At 40.4% G+C, this 22242-nt stretch overlaps 1 protein-coding gene across 1 annotated transcript in view; it reads right to left on the bottom strand.

Moving 5' to 3' along the window:
• cacna1c (calcium channel, voltage-dependent, L type, alpha 1C subunit) overlaps window positions 1-22242 on the bottom strand; it is an 890104-nt gene that overhangs the window by 487489 nt on the left and 380373 nt on the right. The window contains exon 9 of the mRNA XM_043708872.1: window positions 3799-3971. Coding sequence (XP_043564807.1) covers window positions 3799-3971 — 173 coding nt within the window. The remainder of the gene's footprint in view (window positions 1-3798; window positions 3972-22242) is intronic.

Below are 22242 nucleotides of genomic sequence, written 5' to 3'. Positions count from 1 at the left end.
TAAGGACTGTATTCATTAAAATATAGAAGAATGAGGGTTGATCTTCTTGCTGAAAACAACGAATGCTAGAGATGACAGCAGGTCAGGCAGCATCCATGGGGAGAGAACAAACTAACATTTCAAGTCTAGATGATTTATCAGAGCTGAAGTGCAAGCTAACATTTCGAGTCTAGACGACTCTTCATCAGAGCTGCAGTGGAAATGTACAAGACTTTGAGCATGGTTTGACAGGGTAAATGTTGAGAAGATGTTTTCAGTCAGGGGCTATCTCAAACTAGGGGAGATAGTTGCAGAATAAGGAGACACTCTTTTAAAACTGAGATGTGAAGAAATTTCTTCTCCCAGTAAATATCTTGACTTCATTATCCCAGAGAGTTGTGGCAGCTAGACTCGTGGATGTACTTAGTGGAGGTAGATAGATTTTTATAAGTTCAGTGAATTAATGGCTATGCGGAGCTGGCATGAAAGTGGAATTGAAACATGGGCATATTAGCCCTGATACTAATTAATGGCAGAGGTGAATTTGATGTGTTTAATGGCCTATTCCTGCTCCTTCGTTGCATAGTCACTTTATATTTAAATGTTTTTGGAGAAACTAGGTTTTGAAGGATCATGGCAAAACTGATTTATTTCGATATTTGTGAAAATACCTGAAGTGGTTTCTTAAAAACAGGTCAGAAAATGCTAACCTGTGGATATTAGAGTCGATTTTAGAACAAGGATTTGCTGCAAACACCTGCTGGGACTGTTTTTGAACAATGAATGGCTTGGAGAGTATGCTCGTATTTTAGGAACTATTGCAATCAAAAATACTGTGAGGAATAGCTACCCTGCTGATTTCTCCCATTTCTGAAAAGAAAACCCTCTTGTTGAGTTCAGGGTGAAATGCATTTTTTTCTTCTGATAAAACGATTTGGAGGAACTTCTTAATATTAATTGGTGAGGTGAGAGTGACAACCCTTGACATTCGATCGAGAATGGCATCAAGGAGCCCTAGCAAAACTGGAATCAATAGATGTCAGGGGACAAACTCTGTGCTGGTTGGAGTCATACCTGGTACACAGTAAGATGGTAGTGGTTGTTGGAGGCCACCCATCTCAGTCCCAGGACATCTCTGCAGGAGTTGCTCAGGGTAGTGCCCTAGGTTCAGCCATCTTCAACTGCTTAATCAATGGCTTTCCCTTGACCATAAGGTCAGAAGTGGGGATGTATGCCAATGATTGTACAATGTTGAGCACCATTTGCAACTCCTCAAATAGTGAAGCAATCCGTGTTCAAATGCAAAAGTATCTCGACAATATCTAGGCTTTGGTTGACGAGTGGCAAGTAACATTAATACCACACAAATGCCAGGCTATGACCATCACCAATAAGAGACAAACTAATCACTGATCCTTGAAATTCAATAGTGTTACCATCACTAACCCCCCATAATCAACATCCTGGGGATTACCATTGACCAGAAACCCAACTGAACAATGGCTACTAGAGCAGGTCTAAGGCTAGGAATAATGCAGTGAGTAATTTTCCTCCTCGCTCCCCAAAGTGTGTCCATCATCTACAAGGCACATGTTAAGAGTATGATGGAATACTCCCCACTTGCCTGGTTGGGTGCAACTTCTACAATATTAAAGAATCTTGACACTATCCAGGATAAAGCAGGCTGATTAATTGGCACTACATCCACAATCATTCACTCCCTCCACCACCGACACTCACTAGCAGCAATATGCACTATTTATAAGATGCACAACAGAAATTCACCAAAGGTCCTCAAATAGCACCTTCCAAACCCATGACTACTTCCATCTAGAAGAACAAGAACACCAGTGCCTTCGAGTTTCCCTCCAAGCCAATCACCATCCTGACTTGGAAATACATTGCTGCTCCTTCACTGTTGCTGGTTCAAAATCCAGGAATTTCCTCCCTAATAGCATTGTGGGTCAACCCATAGCTGGTGGACTGCAGCAGTTCCAGAAGATAGCACACGACCACCTTCTCAACTAGGGACAGGCACTAAAGGCTGTCCAGCCAGCGATGCCCACATTCGACAAATGAATAAAAAAACGCATTTCCTGAACAAGCTGTGTATTAAAGCTTCCAGAGACAACCATGTTTGATTATTTGCTTGATGACATGTGCAAGAACACCAGACTAGCAGACTTCATGTAATTTTATGACTCATCTTTTTCTCTTCCAAGGATAAGCACATTGGCCAAAATGTGTTCTTTCTTTTAAAGTCAATCTCTGTAAATAAATCTCTTTTTTCCCTTTTCCTGAAACATGTGTATACATTTGTACATGTGCACTGGGGATACGGAGGCATCACTACATTTCTTCTATATTTCAAACTACATGTAAAGCAAATATTGCATCTTAATTGAATACATTGTTTTGATAACAAACCAGCAATTCTGTTTTGTTAAAAAAAAAATTGGTGATGATCTGGTTGTTTAAAGCCTAAAATAGGTAAGGTACTTCATTCACCATCTTTGCAACTGGAAAAGCTATTTTCTTTTGTGATCTATGGAGTAGTGGAACTGGAGTAACAGTGCACCCCCTCCAGCTTTAAGATGTAACAATACATAGAATTCTAACTTAATAATTCCAGGTTGTTATATTTGATTTGTGGACCTGGGAGGATTTAACTACAATCTTTTCATACTTCCTTAGGATTAACGTTATAAAGACTCAATTCTGAATGACAAAATAATGAGTACTATGATCATAGTCTATATGGCAATTAAATATAGTTTGACAATACTACTTTAACTTTACTTTTAATTTTTAAATCCACATATGAAACAAATGGATATTCAAATAAATATATTATGAAAATTATACTCTCAATCCAGTATAATTTCTGAACAGCATAGAGTGCCTTTGTCTCAAGTCTGTAAGGGGAATTTTCTTACAATTCAAAACTTCTTGTGTCCTACAGGATGACTTGCCCATATCTGTGTAAGTATATCTATTCACTTACTGGCTTTTTAAATAAATTGCTTTTATCACTGTGGCTTAAAAGAAGTTGCTCTTGTCCATTATATAGAGCTTTAAGGTCATAAAAACAATTTATTTTTAAGTAAGGTTTATCATTTCTTTTTATAGCTTTCTTTCATTGAATCAATGAGGGTCACCCTGTATACTATCTAGCTTTTTAGAGGTATGAGGCTGTCACTCAACAGTGGGGCATACAAAGCATTTTTTGGTTTTCACCTGCACTTTTTGTGTAATGTATTTACTATCTTCATGGTAATGATTCAAATGGTGAATGATGTGTTTTAATTTTTACTTCCAGCATGGTAATTTAATTAATACAGAATTTCTTCATTGAATAGGTCACTTCCTTTACACACCTGCACTATTCCACCAGCACTAAGACATTCATCTTGATTGAGTTTGCTATCTAGACTAAGTTGGGGGGATCACAATCTGGTGAGCATGCCATGGCACAGCCCTTAAAGGAAGCAACACCCAAGGTCTCTGACCCCTTCTGTCCCTCAAGCAGATAACAAGCTCCTGTACTCAGCCATAACAGACATATTGGAGAGGCAAGGAAAGATGAGGAAGAGCTGCCAGGAGCTCTCAGTAGACAGAACCACAGGCTGGAGGAGCAGCATCACATAAATTAATCAGTCAATTCATACAACTTTTTGATGGCCTGGATATTTCTAAACACGGTAAAAATCATTACATTTCTTGAGATATAATACATCAGTACCATGTATTGCCCAAATGAAAATTAAATTGTATTCTTGATAATATTAATGCATCTAGAAGTGAAATGTTATCACTTACGATTTCTAGGTTTATCTTCATCCATTCCTTCATCTTCATTCTCTGGATCTATATCTTCAGCTTGGGTAATCCAGTCCAGGTAGCCTTTGAGATCTTCTTCTAACTGTTGTTTCTCTCTTAACTTTTGAAAATCACCTCGAGCTTTGGCCTTCTCCCTTTCTTTGGAAAACTCTCTATTTCCCAAAAAACACAGAAGACATGATTTAGGTGACAGAAGCAAATCATGCAATTTATCTCATTGGAACAAATTATTCTGTTGCATAATCTGCATAATTTCCCATATCAATCCCAGCTGCTTTATATGACAAACCACACTCAGTTCACAAGCAACACAAATCTAAATAATTACGTAAGAAATTGGAGCAAGCCTGTCCTGCCATTCGACAAGAACATGGCTGACCTGGTCCAGGCTTCAACTCCTCTTTCATACCAATTCAGCACAGTTATCAGCTCAATGGTATTTCAAAAATCAATCTACCTCCTCTTTCAATAGTTTTAGTCATCCAGCTTTTACAACTTTCTGTGACAGAAAATTCCAGACATTCATACCCCGTCAGAGGAATTTCCAATGCATCTCAGTTTTAAATAATTGTCCGCTTATTCTGTAAATATGTCCCGTGGTTGAAGATCCCCCATTAGTGGAACAATTTTCTCAACATCTAACCTATCAAGCCTCATAGAATCTTGGACATTCCAATTAGATCAGCCCCCATTCTTCAAAACTCTAAAGAATACAGGCCTTATATGTTTAGCTGTCCTTAATAGATCAACCCTTCAACTCGGGAATTAACCTGATGGATCTCTTTTGAACTGATTCCAATGCCAGTATATCCTTCCTTAAGTATTAGGACAAAATTTGTACACAGTATTCCAGGTATGATCTCACCAACATCCTGTACAATTGTAACAAGACTTTTCCCATTTTTAAACACCAACACCCTTGCAAAAAAGGTCAAAATTCCATTTGCCTTGGTATTTACTTGCCTTCTTATCTGCATGCTATGATATAAAAACAAATGAGTTGGCATATTGTGATATGCTATCTGTTTGTTTCTCATGCACAAAAATGCCTATATCCCTCTGTACTGCACTATTTTGAAGTGTCTCTCTATTTAAATAAGTCTGCCTTTGATTCTTCGTACCAAATACACTTTCCTAAATTAAACTCCACCTGTAATGCTTCTAACCAATTTTCAATCTATCTGCATCCCTTGCAGATTGCTTATGTCTTTATCACAATATGCCCTCCCAATTACTTTTATATCATCAGCAAATTTGGATACAGTTCACTTAGCCCTACCCCCGCCCTCTACTCATTCATATGGATAGCAAATAACTTAGGCCCTAAGACTGATCCTTGTGGCACTCCACAAATGATAATGCCAATCAGGAAGAGTCTTATTAATTCAGACTTTTTTCCTTCTGTGTTTTAACCAATCCACATGCCATGCCAATGCATTAACCCAAATACTGTAGGCTCCTGTCTTGTGCAAGAACTTTTTATCTCTCATTCCCCGTTAACTCTCTAGTCACTTCCTCCGAGGGTCTTACACTTACATTAGATAATCTATTTTTATATAGAGTAGCCCATGCTGTTTGTTTTTATATTTCGTGTCAACTTACCTTCATAATCAATTTTCTCCCTCTTCATTAGCTTTTTAATCAACTGCTGCTAGTTTCAGAAAAAAAATCTATTTCTCTGGCTTACCAATTGTTTTCATAAGTTTGTTTGCATTGGTTTTGATCAGATTCTCTCTTTGATCATATTTCTGAACCTTAGATTATTGAGGCCTTCTTTTTGAATAAATCTTTGCCACATTTCATCTATTTACTTTCCCCTTAATCATTTTTGTGCTTGCTTTAGACAATTCTTTCTTCATCCCTATTTAATTGCTCTTATTTCAGTTGAGGACATTGGTTTGAAACCCAAGTTGGCTTCTCCCAATCTATTTGAAATTCTACTATATTATGATCACTGTCCCTGGTGGACCTTAAACACAAGATATCTTAATAATTGTACGTCATTATATATTGCTAGATCTAAAATAGTATGTTCCCTGGTAGGTTCTGCAATATTTTGCTCTATGAAGTAATCCCAGATGTAATCTACAAATTTATCTTCCAGACTTCAAAACCCCCTGTCAGAAGAACTCCATTTGCATCTCTGTCTTATATGATTGTCTTCTTATTCTATAACTATATCCCATAGACTGAAATTCCCTGATTAGTGTTATCCTTGCACATTTGATTTGTCCACTCAACATGACAATGGTCGTGCCCTTCTTATGCACCTCCATTATTTCTTGATTTTCACTTTGTCCGACAGGTAGACCTTCCTTTAGTTATTATGCTGTACCACCTCCACCTCTACTCTGCTATGAATGTAGTGTTTCCAAAAATGAGAATTTTTTTGTTCTTGTAATGAATAAAATCTAACTTGCAAATGGAGGTGAGCAAGGGAAGAATGGTCATTAAACATTGAATATTCTGGATCAGTGGTGCTGGAAGAGCACAGCAATTCAGGCAGCATCCGAAAAGCTTCGAAATCGACGTTTCGGGCAAAAGCCCTTCATCAGGAAAAACGTCAATTTCGAAGCTTTTCGGATGCTGCCTGAATTGCTGTGCTCTTCCAGCACCACTGATCCAGAATCTGGTTTCCAGCATCTGCAGTCATTGTTTTTACCTCATTAAACATTGAATAGCTGTTCCATGATCATTGGCCAAAAGGATTCAGTCAATTTATTGACGCAACGTAAGTTACCAGACCCTAGAAATAGGTCATTTCAACATGTGCTCAGGGGTAGAGGGCAGTTCTCGTCATACACCCTATGTAGGCAAAAACAATGACTGCAGATGCTGGAAGCCAGATTCTGGATTAGTGGTGCTGGAAAAGCACAGCAGTTCAGACAGCATCCGAGCTGTCTGAACTGCTGTGCTTTTCCAGCACCACTAATCCAGGACCCTACGTAGGCAGTAGTCCTTGGTAGATGACTGGGTCTTCTCTAGCTAGTAAATGGATTAGAAGAGGAGAAAGAAGATGTAGGGAAGACTTCCCTAAAACTTCAGCATGGGTGAAAGACCTGCTTTCACAACTTTAACAAGACCAACACAATTGCAAAACGTTTGGAACAAACTGGCCAAAAGCATCTGTGTGTGTACTTTGCAGCTGAATGGAAATACAAGGAGTCTAGGGAATAAGTTACAAACTTACAAAGAGAAAGTAACAGCTTAAACAGTTAGTTAAGACGTAAGATTAAAGCATATAATGAGGCATGCTACAAAAAGAAACAGAAAAATATCGAAAAAGACTCTGTGTTATACGCAGAGAATGCAAGATGTCAGGAAAAACAAGAAGATGCAAGGGGTACTCTGGCAGAATTAATTCAACAAAAATGCTTACTGGAAGCATTCCACAGCCCTTGTAATAGCTAAGATTTTTTTTAAAACTCGAGACAGAAATGAGCAGTGATACCTGTATTCGCTGCTAGACGATGAGTGATTGATACATGCTGGAAAAGTAAGTTCAAGAGTGGTTTCCCTGGTGATTTCAGGCATTGTTGGGATAATGTAGTTGAAAACAATCTCTCCCTTCTTTTGTGCAGTGAAACAGAACTGTCATGTGAAGTTGTAAGAGCCATGCTGAAACTGAACAAGAGGGATATGCAGAAGCTACATCTGATCTGGTAAGATAGAGGACTTCACAATCAGTACAACAGGTTCACAACTCCACACAGATCCCTGTCACCAGCTGAGGCTGTGGCTTTGAGGAAAGAACTGCACATTACAATGGTTATAAGTTCCAACAACCTTCTCTTCATACCAAAATAGGAGATGTTTAGATTCTCATATCCAGAGTTGGGAAGAGATGTTTTTTAAAAAGGTTCTTCTAACAGCCTGCTCTTTAGACGGAAAGAGGAGAATGGAACCTGGATATTATTGCAAAAGGCATCCTGAGAGAATGTCATTGTCACTGGGGAACTTGTTGATTTCTATAAAGAATTAGTTATTATCAAACAATCTCCTAGAAGGAGGAGAAGGGGGATTTAATAATAGGAAATGAGGAAATGGCTGAGGCGTAGAACAGGTATTTAGTGTCAGTCCTCACAGTGGAAGACAATAATTGATCACAAGGATGTGATGCCAGTTAGTATCCAGAAGTGATCATTATCACTAAAGAGGTAGTGTTGGGAAAGCTAATAGGGCTAAAGGTTGACAAGTCTCCTGGGCCTTACAGAATGCATCCCAGGGTAGGTGGCAGTGTGTCTCAGTGCTTAGTACTGCTGCCTCACATTCTCCTCGTGTCTATGTGGGTTTCCTCCCACAGTCCAAAGATGTGCAGGTTACATAAATTGGCGAAATTGCTTATAGTATGCAGGGATGTGTAAGTTGGGTGCATTAGCTCGGGGAAACGTAGAGTAATAGGATAGCAGAATGGGTCTGGATAGGTTACTCTTTGGAGGATCTGTGGGGACTTGTTGAGTAAATGGCCTGTTCCCACACTGTAGGGATTCTATGCTTCTATGAAGTTACTAAAAGTGGTGGCGGGAAAATAACAAATGTGCTCATGGTAATTTAAGAAAATTCACTGCATTCTATGGCGATTCCAGCAGATTGGAAGACAGCAAATGTGCTGCCATTGTTTAAAAAAAAAGGAGGTAGACATAAGGCGGACAACTGTAGGCCCATTAACTTAACTTCTATAGTGGGGAAAATGCTCAAATCTATCATCAAGGAAGGAATAGTGAGACATCTGGATAGAAATTATCCCATCTGGCAGACGCAGCATGAGCTCATAAAAGGCAGATCATGCTTAACTAGTTTACTGGAATTCTTTGAGGACATTGTGAGTATGGACATTGGTGAACTAGTGGATGTGATGTATTTGGATTTCCAGATAGCATTCAACAAGGTGCCACTCAAAAGGTTGCTGCACAGATAAAGATGCAAGGTATTACAAATAATGTATTAGCATGGATAGAGATTGGTGAATTAACATAAATCAAAGAGTGAGAATAAATGGGTTTTTCTGATTGGCAATCAGTGGCTAGTGGTGTGTCTCAGAGATCAGTGTTAGAACTACAATTGTTTACAATTTACATAGATGATTTGGAGTTGGGAACCAGACCCACCATCAGGGATATATTTCCCTCCCCATCACTACCTATATTCTGTAAAGACCATTGCCTCCATGACTCCCTTGTTAGGTCCACACCTACAACCAACCCACCCTTTCTTCCTGCCACCTTCCCCTGCCACTGCAAGAATTGCAAAACCTGCGCTTACACCTCTCCTCTTACTGCCGTCCAGGGCCCCAAAGGAGTCTTCCACATCAGTCAGAGATTTACCTGCACTTCCACATACGTCATCTCGTGTACCCATTTCTCCCATTGTGGTCTCCTCTACATTGGGGAGACAGGACGCCTACTTGTGGAACACTTCAGAGAACATCTCTGGGATGCACGCATGAAACAGCTCCACTGCCCTGTGGCTGAACACTTTAACTCCCCCTCCCCTCCGCCAAGGATATGCAAGTCCTGGGCCTCCTCCAATGCCAAACCCTTACCACTGGACGCCTGGAGGAAGAACACCCCATCTTCCACCTTGGGATCCTCCAACCACACGGGATCAATGTGGATTTCACCAGTTTCCTCATTTCCCCTCCCCTCACCTTATCCCAGGTCCAACCTTCCAACTCGGCACTGCCCTTTTGACCTGTCCTACTTGTCCATCTTCCTTCCCACCTATCTGCTCCACCCTCCTCTCTCACCAATCACCTTCACCCCCAACTCCACTTACCTATCACAGTCTCAGTTACCTTTCCCCCAGCCCCACCACCTTTCATTTATCGCTCTGGCCCCTTCGGCTACCCCTCATTCCTGATGAAGAGCTTATGCTCGGAACGTCGATTCTCCTGCTCCTCTGATGCTACCTGACCTGCTGTGCTTTTCCGCACCACACTCTTCGACCAGATCTACTATGTCAAAGTTCACAGATGACACTAAGATGTATGGTAGAGCAAAGTGTGCAAAGGACATTAAGTCTGTCGAGGGATATAGATAGGTTAAGTGAGTGGGCAAGGGTCTGGCAGATGGAGTACAACCTTGGTAAATGTGAGGTCATCATTTTTGGTAAGAATAACAGCAAAATAGACCATTATTTAAATGGTGAAAAATTGCAGCATGCTGCTGTGCAGAGGGACCGGGGAGTCCTTGTGCATGAACCACAAAAAGTTGATTTGCAAGTGTAGCAGATAATTAAGAAAGCAAATGGAATATTGTACTTCATTATTAAAGGGATGGGTTTAAAAACAGGGAGGTTATGGTATAGCTGTATAGGGTGCTGGTGAGGCCATACCGACAGTACACTTGTTTATCTCCATTATTTGATTTCTGTGAGTTCACCAATCGCTATCCATGTTAACACATTAATCGTAATGCTATGCATCTATGCAGCAGCTTTTTATGTGATCCCCTTGTCGAATGCCTTCTGGAAATTCAGACACACCACATTCAGTGGTTCACTGTGGATGTACTCCTGGTGTACAGTTTTAGTCTCCTTACTTGAGAAAGGATATATTGGCACTGGAGCAGATACAGAGGAGGTTTACCAGGTTAATTCCAAAGTTGAGAGGGTTGGCTTATGAGAAGAGATTGAGTATACTGGGACTATACTCATTGGAATTTAGAAGAATGAGGGGGGATTTCATAGAAACATAAAATTATGAAGTAAATAGATTAACAGAAGCAGGGAGGTTATTCCCACTGGCAGGTGAAACTAAAACTAAGGGGGCATAACCTCAAAAGAAGGGGAAGCAGATTTAGGACTGAGTTAAGAGGAACTTCTTTGCCCAAATGGTTGGAATGTGTGGAATTCCCTGTCCAGTGAAGTAGCTGAGGCTACCTCATTAAATGGTTTAAGGCAAAGATGGATAGATTTTTGAACAATAAAGGAATTATGGGTGATGGTGAGTGGGCGTGAAAGTGGAGCTGAGTCCATGAAAAGACCAGCTATGATCTTATTGAATGGCAGAACAGGCCCGAGGGGCTAGATGGCCTACTCCTATATCTACTTCTTACATTCTTATGTTCACTGGAAGCCCCAGTATATTTGTACAGCGGCTGCATGGCTGCCATCAAAAGACCTGGTCAATGGAAGAAGAGGACACAAATGAAATGAATATTGTGACTCCCCAAGTATCAAGAGCACATTTTTGAAAGCGAAACAGTGGAGTTTGTTAGCAGTTGTTAATGGGCCCTTGTCCAGCAGGAAGTCTGAATTATCTAAGAACCCTGTATATATCTAAATTTGCTGTTTGCACTGCAATTGGTTGTGTTACTATCCCTAAGATTGCTGAAGTAAACAGGATGGGGAAAATCTTGACAAAGAGAGCTATTTCTGCTTCCCACCTCCTCCTCCTGTATATATGGGTCCTAACTCGGTTAAGCAGCATGTAGGAAGACTAGAGGCAGCAATGGACAACATCAGAATGAGACTGGGCACTTGGCAGGTCACTGAAGTGGCAGCTCAATCTCTAGGCTAATAAGCCAGAGTCTTATGGGCCTCCCAAGAAGAGATGCTGTCTTCTCTCTGATACAATAGTTGTGGGAAGTCAATAGTCCATACCGTGATAGTGGAGTCCTCCAGCAATTAATGCTAACCAACTCCCCCATAATCACTATTCTACAAAAGGCTCACCACAAATCAAGGTTTTGCGGAAACAGGATATTTTTTGCAAACCTCAAAGATTCAACATTGATTTGAGGAAAACGTTAAAAAGTTTGGACAAGTGTTTGGAAAAAGTATGAATGTGTGTTTAAAAAGTGAATTCCTAATTACTGTAAAATAGAGAACTTTGTTGTGAAAAAATGGTTCTGAGGAAATTAGGAAGTCACAATGGGATCAGTGTCATTTTTACTTCTTTTCCTGACATACTGGGGACTCAAGGGTTAAACATTCCACTGCTAAAATGACTCTCTGCAGTATCAATAGCATGCCTGTCCTCTTACAGAATGAGGCAGGACATCACAGCAAGGGTGCTGGCTGACACATAGAGAACTGAACCCTCTGGAGCCATACATGTGGACTCCACTTGCAGCCTCAGGCAAAGGTATTTGTCCTCCTGGGCAAGACTGATAGCCTTGGTCATAACCCGATTAACTGCCTCTTGCTCCCATTATCATGCTTCCCTTTCCTATTAACAATGAATCCCACATTGAAAACAAGCAAAGTCCTTCTGTTTAAATCTCTTCCCATCAACACATGATTATGAAGAATACGATAACCAGTTCCTGTAACCCATCCACTAGTTATCACAGGACATTGGCAATCACCGGGCATTGTAAAATTATAATTACCTATCTTAAACAATGTAATGACAATCAGCCATGTGACTTATGTGCCTTTTGTATTATTCCTATAAAAATACTGCCTTTGTGTGTAGAGCAGAGATTCATGGAGAGGTGTCACCACAAGTAGACGCACGACTACTTTTGGGGACATTGAGAATCTCTTGCCGGTTGTCCGATAATAAAGCATTTACGGTTGTACAGAAACTTGTGTCGTCCGGAGTTGTGGACCAAAACATACATCAACAGTTCAATGTGTTCCAAGACACATTAAGTAGAAGTTTGGCTGGTATCTAAATTGAACACGCAAGCATTTATTCTAGTTTTCAGGAGGAAAAGGTTATAAACAAGAGGCATGAGTGAGAAAAATCTAAAACAAAGTACAAAATGAAGGCAGTTGATGTTTTTGGCCCAGCCCCTTCTCAGACCAGTACGTAGTTAATTCTTTCTTTTGGCTGCTTTTAAAATCTTACCACACACCTTCTGTGTGGCTAGATGAGTGATTTTGGACAGGACTACCTTTTGGACATTTCTAAATTTAAGAATATGCTTGGCTATTATAGAGCCACCAGATGCCACAGCCTAGGTCCCATTAGTTTTGCTGAGACAATGCATTTGAAACTGGGAGAACCTTATACTGACTGCGATCATTTGCATCTTCAATACAAAAAACAATGTTTAAAAGCATAGATACAATTATATCCACGTTTTTAAGTTTGAGACTGATGAAAAACACCCTTGACACAATTTGCTATTTCAAACCACACAATGGGAGATTTGCATGAAGATTAAAGAAAAACATTTAAAATTTAAAATCTTTATTTCAAACAAAAGTCAGTGGAAACAGCCTTAGTGGTTTAATGAGCATCAAAAAGGGAAAAGATTGTTTGGGAAGAAACTAATTGATCACCAACAAAATCTGTCAGCCCAACAACATTGCTGAGGCTGTGCCAAATTCAAACACATGTAAATTCTATCATGCCACAATCAACCATCCCTAAAGGTTCCTTTACAACAAGATTGTTAATTAGCCCTTCTTCATTACATAATACTAGATCCAAAATAACATGACTCAATATACTGCTTGGGTAGTTCTAACACACTCTAGAAACTCAACCTCCACAGCTTTAGTGCTTAATTGGTTTATTTGGTCTATTGTGTTGTAAAGGAACCTTTAGGGATGGTTGATTGTGGCATGATAGAATTTACATGTGTTTAAAATGAGGTAGGTTATTCTCAAGCAAGGCTGTTAATTTTGAATGAGGGTAATTATAAACGCATGGGGCACAAATTTGCCAAGATATATAGGGAAAATCCTTTCAAAGGTATAATTGTACATCGGTAATGTATACCATTTAAAGAATAATCACATGATTTATAGCGACTATATACTCCATCAAGTTGCAAAAGGTTGACAAAGGTCAATCAACTGTGGCCTACAAAGGAAGTTCAGGATTATATTAGATTAGAACATAGAACAGTACGGCACAGAACAGGCCCTTCAGCCCACGATGTTGTGCCGACCACTGATCCTCATGTATGCACCCTCAAATTTCTGTGACCATATGCATGTCCAGTAGTCTCTTAAATGTCCCCAATAACCTTGCTTCCACAACTGCTGCTGGCAGCGCATTCCATGCTCTGACAACTCTCTGTGTAAAGAACTCGCCTCTGACATCCCCTCTATACTTTCCTCCAACCAGCTTAAAACTATGACCCCTCATGTTAGTCATTTCTGCCCTGGGAAATAGTCTCTGGCTATCGACTCTATCTATGCCTCTCATTATCTTGTATACCTCAATTAGGTCCCCTCTCCTCCTCCTTTTCTCCAATGAAAAAAGTACGAGCTCAGTCAACCTCTCTTCATAAGATAAGCCCTCCAGTCCAGGCAGCATCCTGGTAAACCTCCTCTGAACCCTCTCCAAAGCATCCACATCTTTCCTATAATAGGACGACCAGAACTGGACACAGTATTCCAAGTGCGGTCTTAAAAGAAGGCCCATAAAAATGCCAGAAATAGCAGTAATTCTAAGGATTGGGAAGTTTATAGAATACAATAAAGCAAGTTGAAGGAATGGATAAGGAAAGGGAGAAAATAATAGCAATGCAATGTAACAAAAAAAATTGTAAATCTTTTAAATATTCAGAAAATAAATGTTTGGTGAAAATAAATATGGATCCATCACAGATAGAGTCAGTCGAATTTATAATGGTGAATAGAGAAAACCAGAGAAGATAAATGATTACTTTGTACATGTTTTCACTGAGGAGAATTCCAGAAATTGTGCCGAAATAGAATCCAAATGGCTAGGTAGACTTAGAAGTTGAAAGAAGTTATGATCAGTAAGAAAACTGTGCTGGAGCAATTAATGGGGCTTAAAGTTTATAAATTCTCAGGACCTGAAAGTCGACATTCCTGAGTGTTGAAGGAGATATCTGTAGAGATATTCAGTGCATTGGTAATTAGCTTCCCCAATTTTATAGATTCATGAATGACTTCTAACGATTAGAAGACAGTAAAGGTCAGCCCTCTATTTAAGAAAGGAGTCAGAGAGAAAATATGGAATTACAGATGTCTTAGCGATACATCAGTATAGGGAAAATACAAGAATCTATTACAAAGGACGGGATAAATAGAAACTGAAAAAAACTGCAGATGCTGTAAATCAGAAACAAAAACAGAAATTGCTGGAAAAGCTCAGCAGGTCTGGTAGCATCTATGGCGAGAAATCAGAGTTAACTTGTTAAGTCGAATGACCCTTCCTCAAAATATCTGTGGAAAGAAATCAGAGTTAACGTTTTGGGTCGAGTGACCCTTCCTCAGAACTGAGGAATTTCTGTTTTTGTATGTGATAAACAGACACTTGGTTGATAATGATCAGATTGAGCATGTATTTATGAATGGGAAATCATGTTTGATGAACCTATTGTGGTTTTTTTGAAGATATTACCAACAAAATTGATAAAGCAGAGCTGATAGACATAGTATTCTTAAATTTCCAAGAGGATTTTAATAAAACCATTTAATAATTTTTAAATTTAAGTCATTTAATAATCATTTAAAGTCATTTTAATAAAGTAAAATAATTAAGATAGCAAATGTTGTTCCCTTGTTCAAGAAGGGGAGTAGAGACAACCCTGGAAATTATAGATCTGTGAGCCTTACTTCAGTTGTGGGTAAAATGTTGGAAAGGGTTATAAGAGATAGGATATATAATCATCTAGAAAGGAATAAGTTGATTAGGGATAGTCAACATGGTTTTGTGAAGGGTAGGTCGTGCCTCACAAACCTTACTGAATTCTTTGAGAAGGTGACCAAACAGGTGGATGAAGGCAAAGTGGTTGCTGTGGTGTATATGGATTTCAGTAAGGTGTTTGATAAGGTTCCACACAGTAGGCTATTGTACAAAATATGGAGGCATGGGATTGAGGGTGATTTAGTGGTTTGGATCAGAAATTGGCTAGCTGAAAGAAGACAGAGGGTGGTAGTTGATGGGAAACATTCATCCTGGAGTTCAGTTACTAGTGAGGTACTGCAAGGATCTGTTTTGACTCCACTGTTGTTTGTCATTTATATAAATGACTTGGATGAGGGCATAGAAGAATAGGTTCGTAAATATGCGGATGACACTAAGGTCGATAGAGTTGTGGATAGTGACGAAGGATGGTATAGGTTACAGACAGACATAGATAAGCTGCAGGGCTGGGCTGACGGGTGGCAAATGGAGTTTAATGCAAAAACGTGTGAGGTGATTCAGTTTGGAAGGAGTAACAGGAATGCAGAGTACTGGGTGAATGGTAAGATTCTTAAAAATCACACAACACCAGGTTATAGTCCAAAAGATTTATTTGGAAGCACTAGCTTTCGGAATGCTGCTCCTTCATCAGGTGAAAGCTTTCAGAAGAGATTGACTAAAATGTTGCCTGGTATGGAGGGAAGGTCTTACGAGGAAAGGCTGAGAAGCTTGAGGCTGTTTTCATTGGAGAGAAGAAGGTTGAGAGGTGACTTAATTGAGGCATATAAGATGATCAGAGGGTTAGATAGGTTGGACAGTAAGAGCCTTCTTCCTTGAATGGCAATGGCTAGCACGAGGGGATGTAGCTTTAAATTGAGGGGTGATAGAATTAGGACAGATGTCAGAGACAGTTTCTTTATTCAGAGAGTAGTAGGGGCATAGAACACACTACCTGCAACAATAGTAGACTGCCAGCCTTAAGAGCATTTAAATGGTCATTGGATAGGCATATGGATGAGAATCGAATAGTGTAGGTTAATTGGGCTTCACATTGGCTCCACAGGTTGGCGCAACATAGAGAGCTGAAAGGCCTGTACTGCACTGTAATATTCTAAAAAAAAAGTCCTTTACTTCATGCTGTTTAGAAAGGTTAAAGCACGTAGGCTAGAGTAATGCACTGGCATAGATCAATGACTGGTTAACAGACAGAGATTAGATTAGATTAGATTACTTACAGTGTGGAAACAGGCCCTTTGGCCCAACAAGTTCACACCGCCCTGCCGAAGCGCAACCCACCCATGCCCCTACATTTACCCCTTACCTAACACTACGGGCAATTTAGCATGGCCAATTCACCTGACCTGCACATCTTTGGACTGTGGGAGGAAACCGGTGATGATGCTGCCCCTTGAACAAGGTTACGTTATCCTTGCTTTTTTTTGAGAGGGGTCCTAAAGGCAGAGGTTCCAATATGTCTGGAGATATCTAATTAAAAATGCTTTTAAATGTTTTTTTAAAAAAAGACTTGTACAATGAAAGAGTGGCCAGTTCTCCCAGTTCAGGGTTTTTCTAGATTTTGATTTGTTTTAGCTGAGGACCTAAAGAAACAGTTCCCTGCTGATCCTCTTTCTCTCTGCACTCTCTCTCTCCTGTAAGAACCTGTGTTTGAATTTACCTTTTTGCCAAGGGGTTGTTATGGGATGTTGCAAGAAATCAGAACAGCTCTTTGTTAAGTTGCATTTTTATGTTGTTTGGGTTTTCAAATAGTTATGTTATTCCAAATTCAGTTTTCTTTTGTTCATGTGAATAAATTCTGTTTTGTTTAAAGCCGAGTGTATCACTGTAGAAATATTCACCTTACATCTGCTTAGAACTAGAAAAGTTAGGGTCTGGACTACCTTCTTAAATTGTTTTAAGTGGGTCTGGCCTGATCTATATCACAGAAAACAGAGTATGAATAAATAGGTCATTCTTACATTGACAGGATGTGACTAGTGAGTTAACTGCAATTATCAGTACTTGGGGCCCCAGCTTTTCAAAATATATATTAATAACTTGGAGTCAGGACCAAATATAATATTAGCAAATTTGGGAATGATACAAAGCTAAATAGAATGGGTGTTGTGAGGTAAAGCAAAACAGCTTCACGTAAATCTGGGCAGGCACAGTGAATGGGCAAGAATGTGGAACAAGGAGTTTAATGTGGAAATATGTGGTCATCTACTTTGCTAGTGGAAATAGATATGCAATCAGGATTTTAGTTGTTAAGTGTAGTTTTAGTTGGAAAATGTAGATATACCAAGATACCTGGTGTCATTATCAGTAAGTCATAGAAGGCTAACATACAGCAAACTATTAGGATGGCTAATGGATGTTTGCCTTTATTTCGAGAGATTCAAAAGTACAGGGGTAGTCAAGTCTTGCTTCAGATGTATAAGAGTTTGATTATACCACACTTGAAATATTGTATGCAGGTTTAGTCATCTTACCGCAGGAGAGATAATATTGCTGCAGAGAGTGTGCAATGAAAATTCACCAGACTTGTTCCTGGGACAGCAGGATTATGCTATGAAGAGAGATTGGGAAAACTGGCCTGTCGTCTCCAGAGTTAGAAAGAGTGAGGGGTGATTTAACCGACACTTACAAAATACTTCAAAGGATAGATGGATAGAAAGTAGGTAAGATATTTTCCCTGTTTGGGGAGTCCAGAACCAGGTGGTAAAACACAATAATAAGACAGAAGCCACTTAGGCCTAAAATGAGAGTTGTGAACCTTTTGAATTCTCTACCACAGAGGGCTATGAAAGCTTAGCCTTTGAGTATGGTTAAGGTAGAAATTGATAGATTTCTGATTACTAGTGGATTACAGGGTTACGGGAATTGAATGTGTTAAAAATAATGAAGTGTTTGATCAGGCTTGATCATACTGAATGGTGGGACAGATTTAATGGGCTGAATGGTCGACTCCTCTTAAATTCAGTTCTAATTTCCTAGGATTTATTTATCAAATTGTGACCCCAAGCATAATCATTATTTTGACCTTCAATTCTGAAAAGAAAAAACTGAAATTAAATAATATGCCTATTATTACCCGGTTTATGCATCTCTCCTATTTCAGAAGTGACATACTACATCCTAGCATACTTTTCATGTTGAAAAAAAATTACAAGTTCAAGCTTGACCTTTTCTACCTCTTCTCTAACTTTCTTTAAAACCACAGAATGCATGCCACCATGTCTCTCAGGTTTGTCCACCTTCAGTTCATAAAATACAGAAACCTATTGATGGTCCTCTTGATTTTCAATTTAAAGCTATCATTGCACGACCATCAATAATGCCTAACCCTGCATAACACATGAGCTGGTAACATGGTAGACACTGTCTAAAGAAAAAACTAGAAAATGCTGGAAATACTTATCAGGTCTGGAAGCATCTGTGCAGAGAAAAAGGGCTACTTTCTGCATTCTTTTCCACAGCAACTCAGGTAGCGCTTTTCCAGCGCCACACTTTTTGAGTCTGATCCCCAGCATCTGCAGTCCTTTGACGCTGATCTCCAGCATCTGCACTCCTCACTTTCTCCTCTAAAAGTTACTCGCTGACCCTAGGGCTAATCTGCCATAGTGAAATAGAAGCTGGTGTGTTCTTTGGTTGTATTCTGTGACAGACCATCTTGCTTTTGTCTCCTGCAACATGCCTATTGTAATTGTAGAACTAAGATCAAAACTAAAGGAAATGAATACTGAGAATGTTTTGCTAGGGGCACCAAAGCTACGTACTCACCTGGACTGCAGGCAGAGAAAGACATCTAATGGATACAGATACATATAAAAATAGGACAGTGAAGAGAAAAGGAATTTGGAGGGTTGGGAAGGGGGATGCTGTGAACAGGGTTAATATCTCTAAATTTTTAGCAGTGAATAAATTGCCACATGCTGGAAGACTAAGGAAGAAACTCAAATCAAGGAATAATGGGTAGATTGGAAAGAAATACCCAAAGACACTTTTCCAGATCAGCTACCTAACATTATTGTTTCAAAAGTTAATTTTACCTTATACTTAAAATTGCCTTTGCATACTATTTATCTATTTTTACCATTATGGTTGTCACCCCACTTCCTTTGACTGCTCCACTGTGACACCTGGTGACCAATACTGGGAAAAGAATGCAGAAAGTAGCTCTTTTTCTCTTCATAGATGCTTCCAGACCTGATAAGTATTTCCAGCATTTTCCATTTTTTTCTTTAAACAGCATCTACTGATGAATTGGAGATGCTGGTGTTGGATTGGGGTGTACAAAGTTAAAAATCACACAACAACAGGTTATAGTCCAACAGGTTTATTTGGAAGCACTAGCTTTCGGAGCACTGCTCCTTCATCAGGTGATCGTGGAGAGTAAGATTGTAAGACACAGAATTTATAGGAAAAGCTTCCAGTGTGGTGTAACTAAAATTATACATTGAAAAAAGACCCAAATTGTTTAAGTCTCTCATCTTTTAGAATGACCATGTCAGTATCAGTTCTTTCATATGTAAATCGCAAAACCTTTTTTTAAAAGTTACATTCTCAAGTGCACTTTAACAATTGGTGTCATGTTGGCCCAGATAAGGTATTGAAGGTGTGAGCTTCCCTGAGAGGCTATCTGTGCCACAATGGTCAGACTGATTCTAATTTAAAAATCAGATTTTCAAAATCTTACATGGATTCATGCAGTTTTTGAGCAAAGTAAAATGTAATTCTGCAAGTACAAATTCACCTCACAAACTTATATGTGCATGTGGGTGTGGGTGTGTGGGGGGGGTGATGGGGGGGGGAGGGGTTATGAGTGTCTGTGAGAGGGTGTGTGTATGTGTGTGAGTGTAAAGAGGTTTAAGTCTGTGAGATGGTGTGTGTGGGAGTGTATGTGTGAATGTATGATAGAGGCTCTGAGTGTGTGTGTCCATCTGTCTGTGTGTGTATATAGTGCAATGGGGTCACCTGTAATGTGACATGAACCCAAGGTCCCAGTTGAGGCCATCCCATGGGTGCTGAACTTGGCTATCAGCCTCCGCTCGGCCATTTTTCGTTGTTGCCTGTCCCGAAGTCCGCCTTGGAGGACGGTCACCTGAAGATCCGAGGTTGAGTGTCCCGGACAGCTGAAGTGTTCTCCGACTGGGAAGGAGCACTCTTGTCTGTTGATTGTTCTGTGGTGTCCATTCATCCGTTGCCATAGCCTCTGTTTGGTCTCGCCAATATACCATGCCTCAGGGCATCCTTATGGCCTCAATCAGGACCTTGGGTTCATGTCACACTGCAGGTGACCCCATTACACTAATACATATACACATATACACATACACACACACACACACATACTCAGACCCTTTCTCATATGTTCACACATACACTCCCACAAACACCCTCTCACAGACGTAAACCCCTTTACACTCACACACATACACATACCGTGTGGGCGGCACGGTGGCCCAGTGGTTAGCACTGCTGCCTCACAGCGCCTGTAGACCCGGGTTCAATTCCCGACTCAGGCGACTGACTGTGTGGAGTTTGCACATTCTCCCCGTGTCTGCGTGGGTTTCCTCCGGGTGCTCCGGTTTCCTCCCACAGTCCAAAGATGTGCGGGTCAGGTGAATTGGCCATGCTAAATTGCCTGTAGTGTTAGGTTAAAGGGGTAAATGTAGGGGTATGGGTGGGTTGCGCTTCGGCGGGTCGGTGTGGACTTGTTGGGCCGAAGGGCCTGTTTCCACACTGTAAGTAATCTAATCTAATCTAATCTAATACCCTCTCACAGACACTCATAACATCCCGCAACTCTCCCTCCACACACACAAGTTTGTGGGGTGAATTTGTACTTGCAGAATTACATTTTACTTTGTTCAAAAACTGCATGAATCCATGTAAGACTCTGAAAATCCATTTTTTTTAGATTAGAATCAGTCTGATCATTGTGGCACAGACAGCCTCACAGGGAGTTAACATCTTCAAGACCTTATCTGAGCCAACATGACACCAATTGTTAAAGTTCACTTGAGAATGTAACTTTTAAAAAAAAAGGTTTTGTGATTTACATATGAAAGAACTGAGGAGAAAGTGAAGTCTGCAGATGCTGGAGATCAGAACTGAAAATGTGTTGCTGGAAAAGCGCAGCAGGTCAGGCAGCATCCAGGGAACAGGAGAATCGACGTTTCGGGCATAAGCCCTTATTCAGGAATGAGGAAAGTTTGTCCAGCAGGCTAAGATAAAAGGTAAGGAGGAGGGACTTGGGGGAGGGGCGTCGGAAATGTGATAGGTGGAAAGAGGTCAAGGTGAGGGTGATAGGTCACACTGGGGTGGGGGCGGAGAGGTCAGGAAGAAGATTGCAGGTTAGGAAGGCGGTGCTGAATTCGATGGATTTGACTGAGACAAGGTGGGGGGAGGGGAAATGAGGAAACTGGTGAAACCCGAGTTCATCCCTTGTGGTTGGAGGATTCCTAGCCGGAACGACGGTTGGAGGAAGAACGCCTCATCTTCCAGCTAGGAACCCTCCAACCACAAGGGATGAACTCGGATTCCACCAGTTTCCTCATTTCCCCTCCCACCACCTTGTCTCAGTCAAATCCATCGAACTCAGCACCGCCTTACTAATCTGCAATCTTCTTCCTGACCTCTCCGCCCCCACCCCAGTCTGACCTATCACCCTCACCTTGACCTCTTTCCACCTATCACATTTCCGACGCCCCTCCCCCAAGTCCCTCCTCCCTACCTTTTATCTTAGCCTGCTGGACAAACGTTCCTCATTCCTGAAGAAGGGCTTATACCCGAAACGTCGATTCTCCTGTTCCCTGGATGCTGCCTGACCTGCTGCGCTTTTCCAGCAACACATTTTCAGC

Source organism: Chiloscyllium plagiosum, chromosome 19 (genome assembly GCF_004010195.1).
Source record: "Chiloscyllium plagiosum isolate BGI_BamShark_2017 chromosome 19, ASM401019v2, whole genome shotgun sequence".
NCBI classification, from domain to species: domain Eukaryota; kingdom Metazoa; phylum Chordata; class Chondrichthyes; order Orectolobiformes; family Hemiscylliidae; genus Chiloscyllium; species Chiloscyllium plagiosum.
This window is presented reverse-complemented; position numbering and strand designations above follow the sequence as displayed.